This window comes from Vigna angularis, chromosome 4 (assembly GCF_016808095.1).
Source record: "Vigna angularis cultivar LongXiaoDou No.4 chromosome 4, ASM1680809v1, whole genome shotgun sequence".
Taxonomy (NCBI): Eukaryota; Viridiplantae; Streptophyta; class Magnoliopsida; order Fabales; family Fabaceae; genus Vigna; species Vigna angularis.
The window spans coordinates 6477813-6498818 of record NC_068973.1 but is presented as its reverse complement, the minus strand read 5'-3'; the positions used below and the strand labels follow the sequence as shown (position 1 = coordinate 6498818).

General features: G+C 31.5%; 3 protein-coding genes and 1 non-coding gene across 5 annotated transcripts; 3 read left to right on the top strand and 1 right to left on the bottom strand.

Annotated features, from left to right (window-relative positions):
- Positions 1-5085: 5085 nt before the first annotated feature.
- Positions 5086-6998, bottom strand: LOC108330624 (tetraspanin-7). The gene is made up of 2 exons (XM_017565116.2): positions 6216-6998; positions 5086-5564 (listed from the first exon to the last, which is right to left on the bottom strand). Exons 1-2 carry the CDS (start codon positions 6720-6722, stop codon positions 5271-5273), a joined length of 801 nt encoding a protein of 266 aa, XP_017420605.1. The 5' UTR covers positions 6723-6998; the 3' UTR covers positions 5086-5270.
- A 2592-nt stretch (positions 6999-9590) lies between these two features.
- On the top strand, positions 9591-15611 carry LOC108331795 (eukaryotic translation initiation factor). Of its 2 annotated transcripts, XM_017566729.2 has the most exons (9): positions 9591-9940; positions 10873-10944; positions 11420-11518; positions 11798-11986; positions 12832-12929; positions 13371-13458; positions 13542-13877; positions 13969-14214; positions 14292-15611. In XM_017566729.2, exons 1-9 carry the CDS (start codon positions 9785-9787, stop codon positions 15324-15326), a joined length of 2319 nt encoding a protein of 772 aa, XP_017422218.1. In that variant the 5' UTR covers positions 9591-9784; the 3' UTR covers positions 15327-15611. The 2 variants fall into 2 exon arrangements, with proteins under 2 accessions (XP_017422218.1, XP_052732917.1); XM_052876957.1 differs by lacking the exon at positions 11420-11518.
- Positions 10130-10233, top strand: LOC128196429 (small nucleolar RNA snoR103). Its single transcript, XR_008248717.1, has one exon. It is a non-coding gene; the product is annotated as a small nucleolar RNA snoR103 (small nucleolar RNA).
- A 3171-nt stretch (positions 15612-18782) lies between the features above and the next one.
- On the top strand, positions 18783-21006 carry LOC108331455 (NAD(P)H-dependent 6'-deoxychalcone synthase). Its single transcript, XM_017566140.2, has 4 exons — positions 18783-19146; positions 19342-19585; positions 20108-20284; positions 20667-21006. The coding sequence occupies exons 1-4, from the start codon at positions 18827-18829 to the stop codon at positions 20853-20855; spliced, it is 930 nt and encodes a 309-aa protein (XP_017421629.1). The 5' UTR covers positions 18783-18826; the 3' UTR covers positions 20856-21006.

Sequence of the window (21006 nt, the reverse complement as noted above, 5' to 3'; positions counted from 1 at the left end):
ACAGCTTCCAACATATAATGATAAGCCTAATAAATATTGTTAGGATAGGCTCTAACTCATGGTTCTGATACCATGTTAAAAAGTGAATTTTAAGTTTAACTCAACCCCACAAAACTGACTTGTAAGGTGAGTTTTGCATCTACATATATACTCTAAATTGACCTTATATTTAATCAATGTGAGACTTCCAACAATGAGTATGAATTATTTCTTAAATCAAACATGATGTTTCTCAATAGTCATCAAGCTATGCGATCTTTAAAAAGGTTAAATAGTATATCAACTTAAAAGTAGTCGTACGTTTCCTTGTAATAAAGTAAATGATGTTAATGCATAAGTATACGTGTCTAGGAAGTCTTATTTTGGTACATTGTAGGAAGAAAGACAAGGACTACAATGGAGTCTAAGAGAGTACCTCCTAAGTGAATGGATATTTGGGTGGTTTAGAGTAGTTCATTGTACTATTATTCATAAACCAAACTTGTACTATGATTCCAATAATCTGCAACAAGGTGTTTGGTGCACTCTTTCCACTAACAAGGCATCCATGGGTGATTATGATGAAATAAAGAGGAATGAACAGAGAAGAGAAAGGAACGAAAAAAAATATTATTTTTGAATCTTGATTAATGTAAGATCAAGTAAGACATTTCCATTGTTGACAGAGGTTCTTTTGGAAAAATTTATAGGAGTTGAAACTAAAGCAGAAGCAAGCATCCTGGTTTCTTGAAGAAGAGTTATGGCATATTTTTGTTGTGATAAACGTATTCCTTTGCGACTCCTCACTACCTCAAAACCAATAAAACAGGTTAAATCCCCAATGTTTTTCATCTTGAAAGTTTGGTCTAAAAGGACGATTATATGGTTTCTTTCATGAAGTCATCATTAGCTAATACAAAATCATCAACATATACTAAGAGGATGGTAATTTTAGAGTTAGCAATTTTAGTAAAGAGAAAATGATCTACATTAGTCTATTTATAACAATGAAGTAAAAGATTTTTTTTTCCAGTTTGTTGCATGTTACTATTAATAGTTTCTTTAAGATGTTGGTTAATATTAAAATCCTTGAACAAGTGAAGAAATATCAAGGACATAATGACACAAAATATTATGAGTATTTTTTGTTTGTGGCTACGTATCTTGATACATGTTTAAAGTTTGAGTATTTTCAATTTTACTTCAACCAAATAATGCACAACATTGATAAAAGTAAAGAGATGACAAAATTTAAATATTTCATCAAGAAAATGTTCATTGAGTATGCAATTAAATGTCTTATTTTTATTGAAAGTATGATTGTGACTTCAAACATTATATCTGATATGTCGAATAATGAAAAATAATGGTGATGATGACCCAAATTAAGATGATCAATTTATAATGAAAATAAAGAAAAAAATAAGGAAATTGACAAAGGTATGAGTTATATAGATATAATGGTGTTGAAGATGATAAATCTTAATTTGACCTTTCCGCATGGTAGAATCTAACATTATATTATTTCTTTCATGATTAGAGATATATTTGTTAAGATCAAACAATCTAGTGAATTTTACCAGAGAGTCTAATTTGTATAAAATCACCTAATGATTTTGAAGATAACAAACATGACAAATAATATGAATTAATATTTCATATGATCTTTCTAACAAGTATATTATTGCAACTAAAGTACCTTTAGACAAGTATGTTTTTATATTAGATCATACAACTTTAGGAACCTCGTCTACACTTTATTTGACAACCTCTAATAGATCAAATGCTATTATAATAAATTCAATGAAGTTGTAGTCATAAATACCTTATAAGTTAAACTTAATCTCAAACAACTAGTTTATCCATGATTAAATTGATTTTATAAATTTAATGTCCATATGAACCACTCTTTTGGAAACAAATAATCTTACACTTATGTTTAACTATGATTTATTATGCTTAATTGATATATTTGTATAAATTGTTTTCTTTAACAAATTAAAAAATATGAACATTTAGAATATTAGATCAAACTTTTGTAAAGAAATATTTTTCTATCATAAAGATGAAAGATACCACTTGTGATCTTGATACAAAGACATTGCAAGATTCAAGCCTACCTTATATAGAAATAACAACTAAGTTTTTAGAAATTATATAAAGAGACCAAGTTATATAAAGAGATCAAGTTAAAAATTGAAGATGTATCTCTAATACATCTTTCTAGATTTTGCTCATATACATCATATTCTTCTTTAGATTATGAGAAAACTTTGTAAATTTATCGGTGTGAAACTTTTTTAAATGAGCTTAAATTGTGCTATGTGATATTTTTTTTTTCTTCTATTCTCGAGAGTTATTAATCTCATGAGAGATTAAAAAGGTTTATGATAAGGTGATTCATGTATTCTTTGTAACCTAGATATATTAAAATTTAGTATTATGTGTATAATTTATTTTGTTTTTAAAATTTGTACATTTCATTCCTAAAATTGATCTTACTAAAAATTGATTTTTATTTTTATTTTACAATGTTTGACATTTTGAGAGGACTGTATATCTCATAATAATGTGATTTTTTTAAACTTTATATTATATTTATTCTATGTTGATGTTCATGACTTGTCAGTTTAGACAAATTGTGTTGTATTGTGTTTTTTTTGTCATTTCTTGAATTAATTTTGAAAAACTTGTCATGAAACATTAAATGAATTTTTGTAAACATTGTGTTATTTTCTAAAATTAGGATGGTATTTAAAAATTATAATTTTTAACACAAAAAAAAAACTTCTTCAAATTTTTTACTCAACTCTTTGAGTTGGATCGAGTTAACACACTACTGTATAAAAGACTTTTAACGCATGTTATTTTGAGCTTTTTACATCTTATCCCGATTCGACGTCTATAAAAACGTCAGACTACACAGGTCACACGTCTATATAGACGACACAAGTCAAACGTCTACTATGGGAGCTTCAATGGGCAACCGGAATGCAGCTTCCCTTCAAGTGCTCTTTGTATTTCCTTTTGTTCTTATAGTTGCTCCATGAATCGTTGCTCCATTGATCTCATGCTTTGGTTCAACCTTTCGTCCCACTGAAGATCCATCTTCCTCAATGCCTCCTGACTCATGGATTTAGTGTTTTTTTGTGTAGGGCCAAAGTAGTCACGAAGACCAAGCACACGAGCAAAACTGCACCAAAACGCAAAGAAAAAACATTTTAATCTTTTCAAATGAAAGATAATTCATCAAAGAATAATGTAATCATAGTAAAATTAATTTTAAACGGGACAAAAGTGAGAAATCGAAGTTTAAAATCGTAGCCTGCAGAGAGAAAACGCGAGGAAGATGATGAATAGTGAGTGCGCGTATCTGCTTCCTCGCACGCGGGTTTGGTAATAGCATACCATTAGACGTCAACTCCCCTGCCTAGCTTACGTTTAAAGGATTTAAAAAAAAAATTGGTGCACACATTAGACGTCCAAGATGGGGTGGCTGACGTTTAAATGACTATAAACGTTCGAGTGGCGGGATCAGACGTCTAAATAGAGTAAGAAAATGACTTTAGTAGATTCTGGGCGGAGTATTTAGACGTCTAGCCCCCATAGTCGACGTCTAAATAGAATAATTTTTTTTTTTACTTTTTCGTTTAGTTTTGGCGTCCATTCGGAGGAGTCGACGTATATGAGTATTTAGACGTCTAAATAATTATTTTATTTACAAAAATGTACGTTGAATATTCGAGGATCGGACTTATAAAGGGTAACCGGTGTCATAAAAAAAAAAGTAAAGAAACTTAATCCAACTCAATCAATATATTTCAAGTGAGTTAAATAATGTGTTTACCCGAATCCTATTTAATCCAGCGTGCAATCTCCCCCTGTACTATTATATCAACGTAAAAGCATGGGTTCAGATTTCAAGGGTTAAATCAACACTGTTATTCTGTTTTTTTTAACAAATCAAATACTGTTTTTCTGTTTTCTTTTTTTAATATAATACATTATACGAAGCACGGTTAATAAAAAAAGTATGATATAAATAAATTTACAAAATTAAAATTTGAACTTCACTTAAAAGTATCGTAACATATAAGAAAAGCAAATCATATACGAAAGAAAAAAAAATCCAACACATGATATTTAAGTTGAACAATAACAAACAAGATATTAGCAATTCTAAATCTCTTAACAAAATCAATCACAAAGAAAAGGAGCATGTTTGTTGAGCTAACCTGTTGAACCTTTGAACGCGTTAGTTTTCTCCGGTCTTGGACAGCTTGACCGGGTCTATCTCGGTTCGAATGAAATCAAACTTTTAGAAAGTTTAGATTACACACTGACTTAATTTCTAATTAAACTTGACTAGAACCGATTAATCCGGTCTAGTTCTGACAAAACTAGGATAGATGTTACCCACTTTGCATTGTTTGGAAAGAAAAACCATATGGGGTAACTTTAATTTTAAGAAAAAAAATTGTATCTTGTGAAACATTTATAGCATATAATGCCTATTTTAGGAAGGTGAATATGAAAGAACACAACGAAGGAAAATTTGTTGATATGAAACATGAATGTAATGTTTGATGATGTTCAACTTTCTCTTTTTGTGTCGTGATGTAATATTTCATGATGTTCACCAATCCGTAAGGTAAGAGTACATGGTATTGCTTTTCATTTTTTCTATATCATTACAAAAAGTATAAACAGAAAATATCCATTCCAATAATCTGAAATCCAGAAAGTAAAGTAGCATCTGATTTCACTGTTTAAAAAGTTCAAATTTTTACGAAATCATATTCTAGCACAGAAAGAGGTAGCTGAGTGGCGACAAGAATAATGGTGACAGAGGGAAGGATTGACGACAGACCCTAAAAGCATTTGTTTCTTTTCGATTCCACGTTGTGAAAAAGGCTAAGATGACATACCCGTGATCCCGTGTCAAAACAATCTATCTCTATCTTAACATGCCTCCACATTTTGATGAGTAATGATAAACCAGGAAAAGGACATAAAACGAGTGGCACACCCATTGCACTCGTTCTCGACACGTTCTCAAAACAAATATCCTTATCTGCACACCTTAGCAAGAAATCATGAATCATCTTACTCAAAGAAAAAGCAACCACACTTTCTTATATATCTTTATAACACTAATAACATAGTAGACAAAATGTTGTAGATAGTAAACAAACCATAGCCGAGGTCCAAGGTACATACTAAGAAAGAACAACAGAAGGTGAGAGCTTAGATGAAGAAAAATGAAATGCTTCTAACGTACATGGCTGCATCTAGCGCTTCCAATTATCTCTCAAGTTATTCCGGAATGCACAGCAACCAACAGAGTACACAATGATGAGGAAGATGAGAAATATGACATTCACAATTGTCACCTTCTTCCAGTCAGTCTTAAGGCTCTGCAGGAACCCAGCCTTGCAAGTTTGGCAATTGAAGCACAGAACATTGGGATCATTGTCCCAAGCATTACAATCAGGGTTGGAATAATTTCCACTTTCAGTCTTTTTCCAGACAGATGGACCCTGGTACTCAAAGTTGCAGCTGTCTGATGGCTTGCAACACCCGGACTGAACCACAAAACAAGTGCAAAACCATGAGACCTAAAGTTTTCTATGTCGTGCCAAGAAGAAAGTTAAATTTCTTATGGAAAAGAGACTGAAAGAGAAAGATTAGGTGAAAGAAGGGTAGAGGTAGTTCAGAAAGTTCAAAAGCTTTTATGAAAACTAAATAAATCATAAATGGAAAAAAAGAAAAGCCTCGTCTAAATGCTGCAAGGAACTGAAGATTTCTGATTGCAACACAAGTGCAGCTCAAGAGAAATAAAAAGCAACTCACCTTTTACTGTAACAGCACAAGCATCCATCATGCAGCCTTTAAAATTTGGTCAAAGAGTACTAAAATAACAAAAGAATTGAAGAAAGACAACACAAAATATACCAACTCTTTCAAAAGAAACCTACTTACGATATAATATTACACAAACACCTCTCATGCTCACGGGCTGGAGCAGACGAAGAAACACTTTCTCCAGAAGTGGAAATAAAAACCACACGGTGGTGGGTCATGGGGGAAAGGCAAAAACAGTACTACACACTGGAGAACAACGTTTGAAGAGGCTTTATACCAAATTAAAAGGACATTATTTGAGTTAAATTTGCATTGAGGAAATGGAAATGGAGAAATTCGAAAAAGAAAAAAGGAAATGCGGAATAGAATACCTGAAGCGAAGACAAGTTCTCAGCGTAGAACTTTTGCAGATTGTCGTTGGCGAATTGGGTTTGAAATTGGGAGCAGATTTTGGAAGATCGAAGACAGCTCCGAATTCGGTTCCAGTTGTGAGCGTTGTTGACTCTGTTCTGAAACCAGTTGGAGTAGTCGCCGAGCCTGTACTCCTTGTAGCCTCGGTTGGAAAGGACTTGACCGGCACCCTTGTTGGTGATGACGAAGGCGAAGATGGTGAAGGAAAGAACAAGGAGTATGAGAAGGAACATGACGAAGAGGTAGAGCCAGAGGAGACATGAGACACGACAACATGCGCCGACAAGGCCTGCCAGAGACACCACCAGAAGGAAAACGCCCAACACAATGAAGATTCTTTGCAGCCACCATTCGCACTCCGCGTTCGCTTGCTTGCTCAGCCACACGCCCGTCACCAAAATGGGAATCGAGAGAAGGAAAGCCAGCAGATTCAGCACCCCAACCAGATTGTTGCTCACCCTGAACATCTTCTGTGATTGATCTGTAGCCAAGAAAATACTTTTACTTCTCTGAGCTCACTTCAACAATTAGTATTCACAGTACTTCCTTATGTTACTTTCTTTTATTATTGTTTGTTTTTGTTCCCGTTTCACAGCATCTTTCTCCTGGAATATTCAATTGTGCGCACTTTAAAAACGTGCTTACGTTTCCGGAATCAGCTTCCATTATTGTAATTGTGCATTGCCACCGAGTTTTAACATGTTTGATTGGTTATGTTCTGGCTAAATTCTCTTGGGAAATTATTGTGTTTTAGCCAGAGCATACTACGATAATTACACGGTATAAAATCTCCACACAGTGGTGAAGAATAGAGGTTGGTTGTAATGAAACTTGTAATGCTCTAAAATTTACAACTTTCTAGTTAATTATGATTAATATAAATTCTATGTAAATTTTTTATAGTTGACTGTAAGTTGTCTCATTAATAGCATAACAATAATTAATTCAAATAATCACAAAGAAATGTAATTTAACAAATTTTATATACAATACTGTAAGATAAATAAAGAAAATTAAAATAAGTGGGATTATACAACTTTGGTCAAGAGTTGGTGAACTCTTACTCAAGTCAACTAAAATTTTTAAGTCCAAAAAGACACAGACATCAATATAAATGTACACTGTCCCTCTGTTCTCTTGTCTCTTTCTTCTTCACTTTTCTCAAAATGCGAGAAAGATAGATAAAAAGGAGGAGTAGAGTTGCTCTCCTCTCATTCTCCAAACCATTTTCATAATCTTTTCAACCTTTTAATGACTCGAGAAAATTAGGAGTTTTCTTTTGTGAAATTTAAAATTATAATGCCTTTATGTGAAATTTAAATAATAATTTAAAAAATAATTTCAATAACATAGAGTGTATTGTTAAAAAAAATTAAAATTATAAGTTTTAAAAAAATTTAAATATACAAAAATAACTAACGTGTTCAATTTCAATATTTTTATAAAATTAAGATTCATATTGTCAAATTTAAAATTATAAATATGTGGTAACAAATTATGGATTTGAAATTCAAAATTACAAAACATTATAAAGATATTGTATCAAAGTTTAAATTTGAAATTCTAAATAAAAAAAGATTGTAAAAAAATAAGTCCTTTCAATAGACCCTTTCAAAATTGTAATAAGTTAAATTTAAATAATTATTGTAAAACATTTATTGTTTATTGTATGCATATTTATAAGTGTTTTTACATGTTTTATTCCATTTATTCTCTTCGGTCTTGCATACGAGTACCTAAAGTTTAGTATGAAAAATAATAATCAAACAATTTGTTTTGGATGGTATGGTCGATAATTACTTCTTTCACATTTTATCATTGTAACTTCTTGTTTTCTCTTCCTTAAAGTTCAAATCAAATGGGTAGGTACTTGTCAAAAGACACTCCTACACTCAATTAAAACATTAAATGTCTAATAAATGTTATTATCTACTTCCTTACTTTACATTTATATTTATAGATTTCTGAATAAACATTTAATTACGGTTGACCCAATTACGACCTAATGTCTTATAAATATGTTTTGTCTTATTAATCTACTGGATTTATGATATCCTTAATACGAAGTGTGACCATTCGGTCTTCAATGAGGTTGACAACTGACTGTTTGATCGCCAATGAGATTGTTGACTGATCGATCTACCCTATTTTTGGAAGTTCTAGAGTTTTGACGGACGGGTCGCTTTTGGTAATATACTGGAGTGACCTATACGGTACATAATCAATAAATAGAATCAGGTGATGTAAAACAAATAGAAAAAATTCAAGTTATATTTTCATAATGATTTAAAAAAAATCTTATTCAATTGCAAATTTACATTATACAAAAATAAGTAATAATTTTAATTTCAACCTTTTTCTAATTAAGATTGACATTAAATATATGGTAACCCAATTTCAATTTAAAATTTGAAATTGAAAACGAAATGTAAAGATGTGATTGCAAATTTTGAATTTAAAATTCAAAATACCAAAAAAAAAAATTAAAGCTTTTCTAATGGTGATTTTTATAAAAACTATTAGATTATAAGCTTATTGTAAAATTATTAGGCTATAAAATCATTTAAATCATTATATTATAAGCTTATTAAAATATAAGATTGTTAAATTATAAGATTATAAAAATATAAGATTGTAAGAATATAAGACTATTAGAATATAATACTATATTATATGATCAGTTGATCAACATTAAATTGGACGATCTAGAAGGTTAGACACGTCACGACAATAATCATAATTATCATTCTAAAACGAACGATAGTAATCTATAATTATTATTCTAAGATCAAACGATAATAGTCTACCTACCGAATAATTATCTATTTGAAACACAAGAAAATATTAGAAGGAATAAGAATAATGTTTTTTTTAATAGTGTTTTAATTATTTATTACTTTAAATATTATTATTATTCTAATTTAAAAAATAACATATAAAATTAATAAAATTTATAAAATTTATTTTTATCATTAATTATTAAATAAAGTTAGAAACAATACCATTGCACGCTACTTAGTAACAATTGAAAATCACTAATCAGTGAAGAAATGTTAGTGCAAGTAAAATTTGTTGCATTTATTTCAAATTACAATTTTCTAAATTGTAATGTAATTGTTAGAGTTATAGATTGTCAACCATTTGATAATGTTGGAATTGTAGACAGAGATCTTTAGTATTTTTAATTTTCGATATTATTTTTCTCTTATTCGAACTTATATTACTTATAATTTTAGTTATATATTTTGATATAATGGAAAAAAGAATAGATTTTAACGTCTGTATTTCAAAAACTATTTTTTATTTAAACCTACAATGGAGTAATTAAACCTGATAACTTTGCTCAAATAGACGAGCAGTACCCGCCCGCTGCCATAGTAGTGTGGTGTAAGGGTTTTATTTGTTTCTTGTCGCCAGCACCTTTTTTCTTTCTCTTCTCCTTGGCGCTGCGCAGAAGAAGAGAGAGAGAGCGAGAAGAAACAACAAACCACCGATCAACACTCTCTTATCTGTTGCAGTGAGTAGTGATATGCAGCAGGGTGATCCAACGGTTCTAAGCTTGAGGCCTGGCGGTGGTCGTGGCGGCGGAAGCAGGCTTTTTGCTCTCTCCTCCTCATCCTCCTCCCCTTACCCTCCCTCCGTCGATCTCCCTCTCTCGCGCCCCCATGCGTTCTTCTCTCTCAAGGTCAGACCCTTCTCTTGTTTTTCACTCACTTTTCCGATTTCTCACGCACCTTTTGTTTGGATCTCGCTATAATGCCCAACTGTTGTCGTTGTTAGTATTACTATCATTTTATATTTAGGGTTACAGAATTGAAGTTTAGAGTATTAGGGAGAAGGTGAAGTTGGAATGTCCTGATTCTTGGTGGGAGCACTCAGTTATGGGTTCTTGCTGTAAATATGGACATAAAACAAAGTGTGGGCTTTAGGTGGGCTTTCTTCAGTTTTGGATTGCCCATAAAGGACCCACACACATTCCTGCTCGTTTGTCTTTGGAACTAGGGTTTGGTTTTATGGCTGTTGTTTAGTGAATCTCAACACTAATGGGGTTCTATCCAATAGGCAATGCCGTTGCAGTAAGGAAGTTTGAGAATTTTCATTCTGGTTCCCCTATTTCAAGCAGAGAAACAGTTTGCAAGAGCTGCCTCTGTCTACGCGACTTGTTAACAAAAACTACTGGCTCGGCCTAATGTTGCTAGGCATGTTGGTTCATTGTCTTTGCGTTAAGGAAGTTTTGAGATTATTTTAATGTTTGACACGTATCTCATGCATGAGAGATGCTTTTCCCACACAACATAGTAAATGAGCTCCTGTGTTGTCAGTGTATTTGCTTCTGATGAATGAATATTTGGAAAGGGAAACGGTTTTGTCTTGCCAAATGTTAGTTCATCATTGAGTTTGTGTTTGCTGGTTCATGTATAACTATTTTCTTCACCGTAGTTTTGTTAAGGACTCGAATGGAAACTAATTGTGATGATTTGATATTTATTGTTGCATACTATCATATATGTCTTTCATTTTTCTTGCCCTTTTGAGGTATTTGTTGGTTGTAAGGACATGGTTCCAGTGTGTGGACTTTGCATAGAGATCTGTATCTTACTAGTTTTTGTTTTATAGACCGGAGATTCACGTTTTGAGGTTCGTGAGCGTGTGCAATATACCAGAGATCAGCTTTTAGAGCTTGGCAAGGTAATTGTTTGCCCCTGTAATTTAGCTTTAGTTTTAATTCTATAAATCTGTTTCTGAATATGCAGAATTTTTATTTTATTACACAGTTCTTCCTTCTGCTGCCCTTTTCTTTGTTAAGCTTTATATTGATCACATCTATCTTCTGATAAAATCTGGTGTGGATCAGCACTCTGTCATGGCTAATTGTTTCTTTTTTTTGTATAGGTTTTTCCTTGTGAGTCCTCATTTATAAACTATGGCAGTCTATTTTTTTTTGTGGGGGGGGATTGTGTTTTGGTCCATTAAAAGGCAATTTAGATTATTACCCGTGCCTCCAAATTTTTCTTTTCGTTGTCTTTCTCCCCTTTTGCCCTCCATACTAGAGGAATCTGCTTCTGAAGGTCATAGTTCAGTATTATTTTTGTTACTTGTGTAAGCATCTAAAGTAATACTTATGTTTTAACTGTTATCTATCTGTTGAAATTTTCATTCATAGGCTGTTGAAGTCCTTGATGATATTCTGAAAATTAAGCAAGATATAGGAGCTGAACTTTTTGGTGAAAATCAAAGTTGGGGTGGCCAAGCTGACAGCAATGTAACTATCTTCTCTGCCTTAATTATATTGATAGTTGTGCTTAGAACCATATGTCATCTTCCATCCTATTTGTTAAATTGATCAATAAAGATTTGTGTTGATTATTTTTAGTGGAAAACGTACTTGTCTGTATCATATGGTGACAAGACTTCTGTAATTAGAATGTCATACTGATACTTGTACTACTGATACATTTTTCTTTTGACTGTTGCAATTAATTATCACCTGTTTTATGTCTGTATTCATTTTTTGCAATTTATGTTATGTAATATTGTGCAGCTTCCTCATCAACTACCAAACCAGTATTCTGAGTTAGACAATCGTGATTGGCGAGGTCGTTCTGGACAACTTCCTGCTAGTCCAGATGAGAGGTCTTGGGAAAACCTCAGAGATAACAGTAGTCAGACTAATCGCCAAGACCATATTAATTCCCAGTTTGCAAGGACACAGATATCTTCTACCCAAGGGGTAAGCATTGGAAGAAATAAATCAGTTTAATGGAGAATGCTACTCAACTGCCTTAACTATTTTTCTTTCCCTCACAGTAAAAGATATAAATGAGACGAGATTTTTTCAAAAGGAGAGATTGCTATACTTACATTTATTTTTACCTGATATATATTTTATCATAAAAAATTTTCTGCATATTCCCTGATGAGCTTTGACCAATATTTGCATGCTTTTATTTTTGTTTTCTAGTTTTTATCTATGCCAACCTGTAATGCTATGCATCTTGATCGAATTGGACATGTGATGCAATCATCACCACTAAGCAGCTAACTCACATGATAGGCTGTTGTCTTAGTAAATAATTTTCTGGTTTTTCTTTTCTATTCTTAATTTGTTGGTTACAATGTATCTTCATTCGCTTTCATCCGAGTGTAAATGGCAACTTTAATTTTGTAGTTGTAGTATGTTTCTTTTAGTTGGCTGCAGATCATGCAAGTCAGTTGAAGAAGCATGTGATAGTATGGATCGAAATGAACATTAGTTGGGTTGTTTTGTAAAAATTACAATTATCAGAAGATATTGTGCTGAACTGCAATTAAAGAATTGGAATTAGTTTTATTTAGTATTGAATGTTTTTTGTATGTTATTATTTTGAAGTATGACCTGTTCCCCTTAGACTAGTTATTCATGGTGAGTGAGTTCTGCTGCAGGCCTTATCATAATTTCTTGGTTAATAGATTAAGAGTATTTGTCACATGCTCTTACTAGGAGTTTTTGCTTCATATCATTGTTGTTTTACTGTTTACCTATTAGATTGACATGATGAATATGCATTATTTTTAATCTACTGTCTATTTATTCAGGGAGGACCTACTCCTACACTAGCCAAGGCGGAGGTTCCTTGGTCAGGCAGAAGGGGAAGTCTATCTGATAAGGATCGTGTCTTAAAGACTGTGAAAGGGTAATAGTTTTTGTCTTAGTAAATTACAGTTAGATGCGGGTCCTATTAGCCATGCTATGTGAAAGGATTCTGGGTTGCCATGTATGCTTGAATCTCAGCTTCTGTAGTACTTGTATCATGTGCAGTAATTTCCCTTGATGCTGGCAGGTTGTAAAATGGCTTCAGCCTTGCACAGTTGGAGGCTGTTGACTATTAAATATGAAAGTGAAAAGTAATAAACTTGTCAGTCTTTTTTACAAAGGATTCTACCTTTCCCGTATAATTTGATGAGCTACTTCTGAAGCTCTTTTAAGCCTTTTTCACATATTACTCTGTTAAGGGTTTTTGGACCTGCATGGCTTCTGCTTTTCATATACAATAATAGTATAGCACCATCTATTTATACTCATTTTTAATTGGATGGTTCCTGATATTTATATGCTGTTGTCTTATTTTATGCAGAATTCTGAATAAGTTAACTCCTGAGAAATTTGATGTCCTGAAGGGTCAGTTAATTGATTCTGGCATTACCTCTGCTGACATCTTGAAGGTTGTCAATATTAAATTGCTCTTGTCTATCTATTTCTGTTCCCCTTCTTGTTCTAAATTACTCGCTTTGCTTTGTGAGTGCAGGATGTCATTTCACTTATTTTTGACAAGGCTGTTCTAGAACCAACATTTTGCCCAATGTATGCTCAGCTGTGTTCTGATTTGAATGAAAAACTGCCTCCATTCCCATCTGGGGAACCTGGTGGGAAGGAAATCACCTTTAGGCGAGTATTATTGAATATTTGCCAGGAGGCATTTGAAGGTGTAGAACTAAAAAGGATGGCTGCCCCTGAGCAGGAGATGGACCGTACGGACAAGGAAAGACTGCTCAAGCTTCGGACTCTAGGAAATATCCGTTTAATTGGTGAGCTATTGAAGCAGAAGATGGTCCCTGAAAAGATTGTCCATCACATTGTTCAGGTTTGAAGGACTTAAGATGTCTACTGTCATATAAAATGTCTGCGTCAGTTTAGTAATATTCACTTACTAGTATGCTTTTTGCTTTGAGTAGGAGCTTTTAGGACCCCCAGACAGCAAGTCTTGTCCTGCCGAGGAAAATGTTGAAGCCATATGTCAGTTTTTCAACACTATTGGCAAGCAGCTTGATGAGGGTCCTAAATCGCGCCGTATAAATGATATTTACTTTAGTCGATTGAAAGAATTGAGCTCAAATCTACAACTTGTACCCCGGATTAGGTTCATGATTCGGGATGTTCTAGAGTTACGTGCTAATAACTGGGTGCCTAGACGGGAAGAGGTAACTTTTTATATTCTGTGTCACAATATCCTTAAGTTTAGTGCCTTGTTATTAAGTTTTAATGCTGACTTGTGTAGATCAAAGCCAAAACCATTACTGAAATTCATTCAGAAGCAGAAAAGAATCTTGGTTTGCGACCAGGTGCCACTGCAAGTATGAGAAACACCCGTGGTGGTGTTCAAGGAAATTTCAGCCCCGGGGGCTTCCCTATTTCCCGACCTGGTACAGGGGGTTTGATGCCTGGAACGCCAGGGACCAGGAAGATGCCTGGGAGGCCTGGATTTGATAATAACAACTGGGAGATGCCTAAGACTAGATCTATGCCAAGAGGAGACTTCTCGGGTGTTCAAGCTGCTGGATCCAGCAGCCCTTTACTTTCCAAGTCCACAATCCTTAATTCAAAATTGCTACCTCAAGGGAGTAGTGGTATTATAAGTGGAAGAAATAGTGCCTTAGTGCATGGAGCTGCTACATCTTCTACTCGACCAGCAAACTTCAGTTTAGGCCATGAGACAGCACCTCAGCTCTCTTCACATGATAGAACTGTTGCTCCTGTTCTTGTATCCTCTGAGAAGCCACAAGCACCTGCCAGTGGATTGAATTCTAATGATCTTCGCCGCAGAACTATCTCTCTTCTAGAAGAATATTTCAGTGTTCGAATTTTGGAAGAGGCATTACAATGTGTGCAGGAATTAAAATCTCCTTCTTATCACCCTGAGGTTGTTAAGGAAGCCATTTATCTTGCACTTGATAAAAGTCCACCATGTGTTGAACCTGTAGTCAATCTCATGGAGTATCTATACATTAAGAAGATTCTTACTGTTATAGATATTGAGGCAGGCTGTTTGTTATTCGGTTCTCTGCTGGATGATATTGGCATAGATTTACCTAAAGCACCTAGTAATTTTGGTGTGATAATTGGGAAACTAATTTTGGTTGGGGGATTAGATTTTAAGGTGGCGAGAGAGATTCTCAAGAAGGTGGAAGATGACATGTACCAGAGAGCAATATTTGACAGTGCGGTAGGGACCATTAAATCTGCTGCATCCGGGCAATCAGTGTTGGATTTACAAACATCTGATATTGAGGCCTGTCAGAGTCTGCTCAAGTGAGTCAAAAAGATTCTGTAACTGGGTGTCTTCCTCTGCTACTTAATTACCCTACATCCTCACTTTGAGTAAAAGATTTTTGTATTTATGTTATGAAGTGGAGACTTGTCAGGCATTTTTCTCAAGCTGTAAAATTTAATTTTTGATTGAGATTTTTTATGTTTATTGAGGGAAAAGTCAAACTATAAAGCTACGGATATTATTTTCCGGGTAGCTAATCAGGTACCAAGTTTCTCTGGAAAGTGTTCCATTCAGGGTTAAATTTAATTTAATTTTATTTCAGTAGTACTTAATTTTGTTGACATAGTGAGTTTTTAATTTGTCAGTGCATAAATCATTATTTATATTAGAAGATTTATGTTGCTAGATAGTTTAGCTTGATCTTGCGCTCAATCTCTCTCATGCTGCTGCTTGTTACTCTTGTCTGGAATGATGTTTGGCCTTCTAAAACTTGAACTATAAACCTTTCTGCACATTTTGAATTCGGAAAGTTTGTGTATTGTATAACTGTTCGTTTTGTTAGAATTGGATGGTTTCACAGGAACCCGGTTAGTTAGGAAACGTGAATCGAGCCGTCTCTAGACTTTAAACATGGTTTAAACTAAGGTTGCTTATATTATATCAAAACATGATCATAATAAGTCGATGTTGAGCTGCAATTGTTAATTTGAAGTTTATTTTGAAATCATTAAATATAGGTTTATGCATTTATTAGTAGATTGTTGAATTTATATTGGTTTTGACATCATAGTGTCTTCGGTATCTTCGGTAGGTAACGAACGACGACAAAAGTGAAGTAACGGATGAAAGGTAACATGGGTTAGGAGTTGGATGAAAAAAGTGAGGAGAATTGTTGACTTCCACCTCACAAATCAAATCGAAACAAAAAGGGAAAAAACCTACTATATATACTAGCTAACAAAAGGTCCTTAAACAAAAAAGGTTAAAAGAGATTCCTTATGCTATTAGCTCCTGAAGCTCAGTGTAGATGTTAATCATTCCCAACCAATTTTGAATGTAACTTTTCAAAGGAGGTAGGACGAAGAGGTTTGATGAAAACTTGAGAGGATGAAGGTATACGGAAGAGTTTAAGAAGACCCTTATTGAGATGTTCTCAAACTATATGTCAATCTATATCTGTACATTTGTTGCATTCATGAAAGACCTAGTTTGATGCAATTTGAATGACAAAATTGTCATCAAAATAGACAATGACATGTTGAGAGAGAGTAAGGCACAAATCATAAAAATTGTAGATGAACCATTGTAATTAACACATAATTGAAGCTAAGACTTTGTATACAATTAGTTGATTTTATTGTTCACGTTTAAGATGATTTAAAATGTCACACTAAAGTGTTAAAAAATTACTAATATGCATTAAGTCATTTTTGTTACTTTAATACACATAATCATATATGAAAAAGATAGATTGTTATGATTAAATAAAAAATAATAATAATAAATAATTTTGAAAATATTTTAAGGAATGATTAAAAGAGACTAAGGAGGATAATGAAACGGAAAATGGACAAGTTTTGCTATCTTATACTCATTCTCAAAGAAAAGAAATTATCCTCATCCCCATACTCAAATATAACCTATTTGAAATTTTTGTCTCATCTCCATCCCTTCTAGGTAATAGGTATACACTCATATTGAAAGTTAATGAATACTTACGTGTATGGATAATATGATACACTTATCCTATCTGTTCATAAGCGAATATTAAAATACTTATTATCCGCAGATAATAAATATTTGTGGTTATCAACTATATATTGTGAGTTTTATCTATGAATATCCATGGACACAAATATTTTTGTTATCCCTAATATAAATCAATTTTTTTTATAAACTAATAAAAAGTTCTTGAAAAAGAAAACATAATATTATAAAAAAGATATATTTTCGTTTTTTAAATATCAAATATTTATAAAAAATATATAATTGTATACATCTCAAATTAAAGTACCATATAAATTTTTTAGAATTACATTTGTAAAGGCTAATGAAAAGTTATATATATATATATATATATATATATATATATATATATATATATATATTTATTTATTTGTGTACCTAATAAGCTATTAATATTTTTAGTAATTTAAATAGAGACGGAGATGAAGGTAGACACAGTTGTTAGGGTGAGTATTAGGACAAAGACACAATAAATATATATAAATTCATTTACATTTCATACTCAATTGAAAAAAATAAATATTATCTATACTCATACCTAATTGAAAAAACCTAGTTAATGTAAGAATTTTTCATCTAAATGAAAACGAATTTGGACAATATCCACAAAAATGAGTTTATTTGCTATTCCTATAGAGACTATACTATTAGAGAGAAAAAAAATATAAATAAATATTTTTTAAAGACTTAAATAAAAATTTTTATAATTGATTTTATAAAGTAGTAGATAATTTTATAGTATTTCATGCAAACTAATGTATTCTTAAACTTATACATTAAATATTTCAACTAAAATTATTTTTTTTCACATGATTATTAATGACATTAAATTTAAACAATAAATACAATAAATAATAGCATTAATTATATATTATGTTAGTATCACTAAATACATGCATACGTCAGGGTTAGGATGTGTAGTAATTTTGATAATTAATATATTATTAATTATTAATAAATGTATTTATAATTATAATTTGATGGACAATGATGATACATGTCAATAATTTGAATTGAAATAATAATTATTAAGACAAAAAGTTTTAAATGATAGACATGATATTATATTTACTTATATATTTTAAGTTAATTATATCATTTGTTAATATATGATTAACAATATCTCTTCACAAGTAAACATCAACATTTGATATTCTTCACACATAAACATGAACATATAATGCATGAAACTAAATATTCAAATGATAAATTTAACAAATTTTGTTAAAATAAATTCTAATACCACATTAAGAATATGAACTTAAATTTAACTCATTAGAAAAAATTAATTTGGTAAAATTTGTTTCGATTTATATAATCTAAAATGACATTATATCATCATTCGTTTGGAATTTGTAAAACATTTTTATCATATAAAAAATCAAAAGATAAACCATAACAACAATAATAATAGAATAATAAATTTTAATTTAGATAGTTAAATTAAATACATAAAAATATTAAATTCTTTCATATTAAACATTCAAACTATTTGTTAAGATAATATAATTTTTATCACAATTTTGTATAGAAGAAAAGGTAAAAGAAGTTTCAGTGTCCCCACCAACATAAAGTTGGATTGAACTCTCCTAGATCATCTTCTGGTTAACAAAACTAACACCTAATATTTGCTATAAAAAATATTTATAAAATTTTATAATTTAATTTAATTTAATTTGTTTTCATTATGCATTATGCACCTATAAAAACAAAACAGAGACATAGTTTTCTTGTCCTCCATTAGATATGTAATTCATCTAAACACATTTTGACTGATTACATTGTGACAAAAAAACATGTCTTCATCAAACATCCCTCATGTGGTGCTTCAATCTTCTTCGAATCATCACAAGATGCCTGTGATCGGATTTGGCACTGCGTCAACATCTTCTCCTATTGACACCAAAGAGACAATGTTAGAAGCTATCAAATTAGGTTACAGACACTTTGATACTGCTTCAAAATATGGCTCTGAAAAATCCCTTGGAGAAGCTATAGCCGAAGCACTTCAAATTGGCCTCATAGCTTCCAGAGATGAACTCTTCATCACTTCCAAACTCTGGTGTACTGATAACTTTCCTTGTCTTGTTCTTCCAGCTATCTACAAAACGCTTGAGTAAGTGCAAAATTCTTCTATTAAATGTGTATATGTATTTGTGTAAACCCCTTGATAAAAACCATTACTTCTTATAATTCTTGATTTTTTTTAAAAAAATTAAGTATCAAAAAGAGGGCTTGAAAAATGTATTATTACATAATCTCTTTCCGATACTGAAGCAACATTCTTGTGTGGAGCCGAAAACTAATGCAGGTCTTTGAAGTTGGAATATGTGGATCTTTATTTAATTCACTGGCCCATTTCTGTGAAACCTGGAACTTGGGATTTTCCTTTTCCTGAAGAAGCCCTAACATCATTTGACTTAAAGGGTGTGTGGCAAGCAATGGAGGAGTGTCAAAAGCAAGGCCTTACAAAATTAATTGGAGTCAGCAATTTCAGTTGTCATAAACTTGAAAATCTTCTCTATTTTGCTACTATTCCTCCTTCTGTCAATCAAGTAAGTCCATAAATTTGTAATCATGTTTTCATAACTATACCTTCTTTTTATAAAGATAATATAAGATTGTTCAAAAAATAAATTTTTTAATTCTAAAAACGAACGTGTCCATAAATGATTGGATAAAATTATTAAATTTTCATTATACCATTTTCTAGCCTTTTACCGGTTAATTTAGAAATTATAACAGTTAATATAAGTGCCTTTTATTCATTTAATATCATGTTTCATTAATTGTTTTTATTTTTCATTTATAATATGCAAAGAAAAAGGAAGTAATATACGAAAAAATATATCAGACAAATCTCCTAGTTAATAAAAAAATTAAACGTTATAAACTTAATTAAAAATACTAAAATTTTCAATACGCAATAAATAATTATTTTTAATAAAAAATCAATGAAAAATATTTAAATTTATAAAAAAATTAAAATTTTAAATAAAGTATTTTTTTATTATACCATTTCCTGGCTTTTAATATTTTAATTTAAATAAAGTATTTTTTATTATACCATGAAACAGGTTGAGTTGAATCCTACTTGGCAGCAAAAAGAGTTGAGAGAATTTTGTGAAGAGAAGAATATAATTGTAACTGCGTACAGTCCTTTGGGATCAGGAAACTTCTGGGGTTTGAATAATGTAATGGACAATGAATTGCTCAAACAAATTGGAGAAGCTCATGGCAAGTCTATTGCTCAGGTAACAATTTTTACTTCATCTTCCTTTTTCAACAAATGAAACATAAAAACAAAATAATGTGATTAATTAAGAATTTTGATTTCAATATTTATTTAATGTGGGGATTGAAGAGTGTATTTTTAAGGATAATTCATTAGAAAGAAATGGTATAAAATAATTGGAGTCCAACTCATATAAACTATTCACAACATTTTTAATTCAAAATCTTAAAACATTGAGTTTATAATTTTTTTTTTCTTATAATACTCAACTTTTTTATTTTTACATAATATGAATCTTATACTTATATTTGTTTAATTAAGAAATAAAATCATAAATATGAATACATATCATATATGACAAGTATATATATATGCCAACACTAACCTATTTGGTTTATTAGGTATCTCTTAGATGGTTGTATGAGTTAGGAGTAACTATCGTGGTTAAGAGCTACAACAAGGAGAGAATGAAGCAAAACTTGGAAATATTTGATTGGGCATTGACAAAAGATGACTATGCAAAAATTGATGAAATCAAGCAAAGTAGGATGTGCAACCTTGGACCAGAAATTTGGGATGACGAAAAATAATGCAATGCTATGAATGTTATTTGAAACACCTAGTTTACTTTCTTATGAACTTTCCTTTCATCATAAATTTTAGATTTAATAAAATATGTTTTTCATAAAATCATATGTTCTATCATTTGCTACATGAATCTAATCAAAACTATTCGCTTTA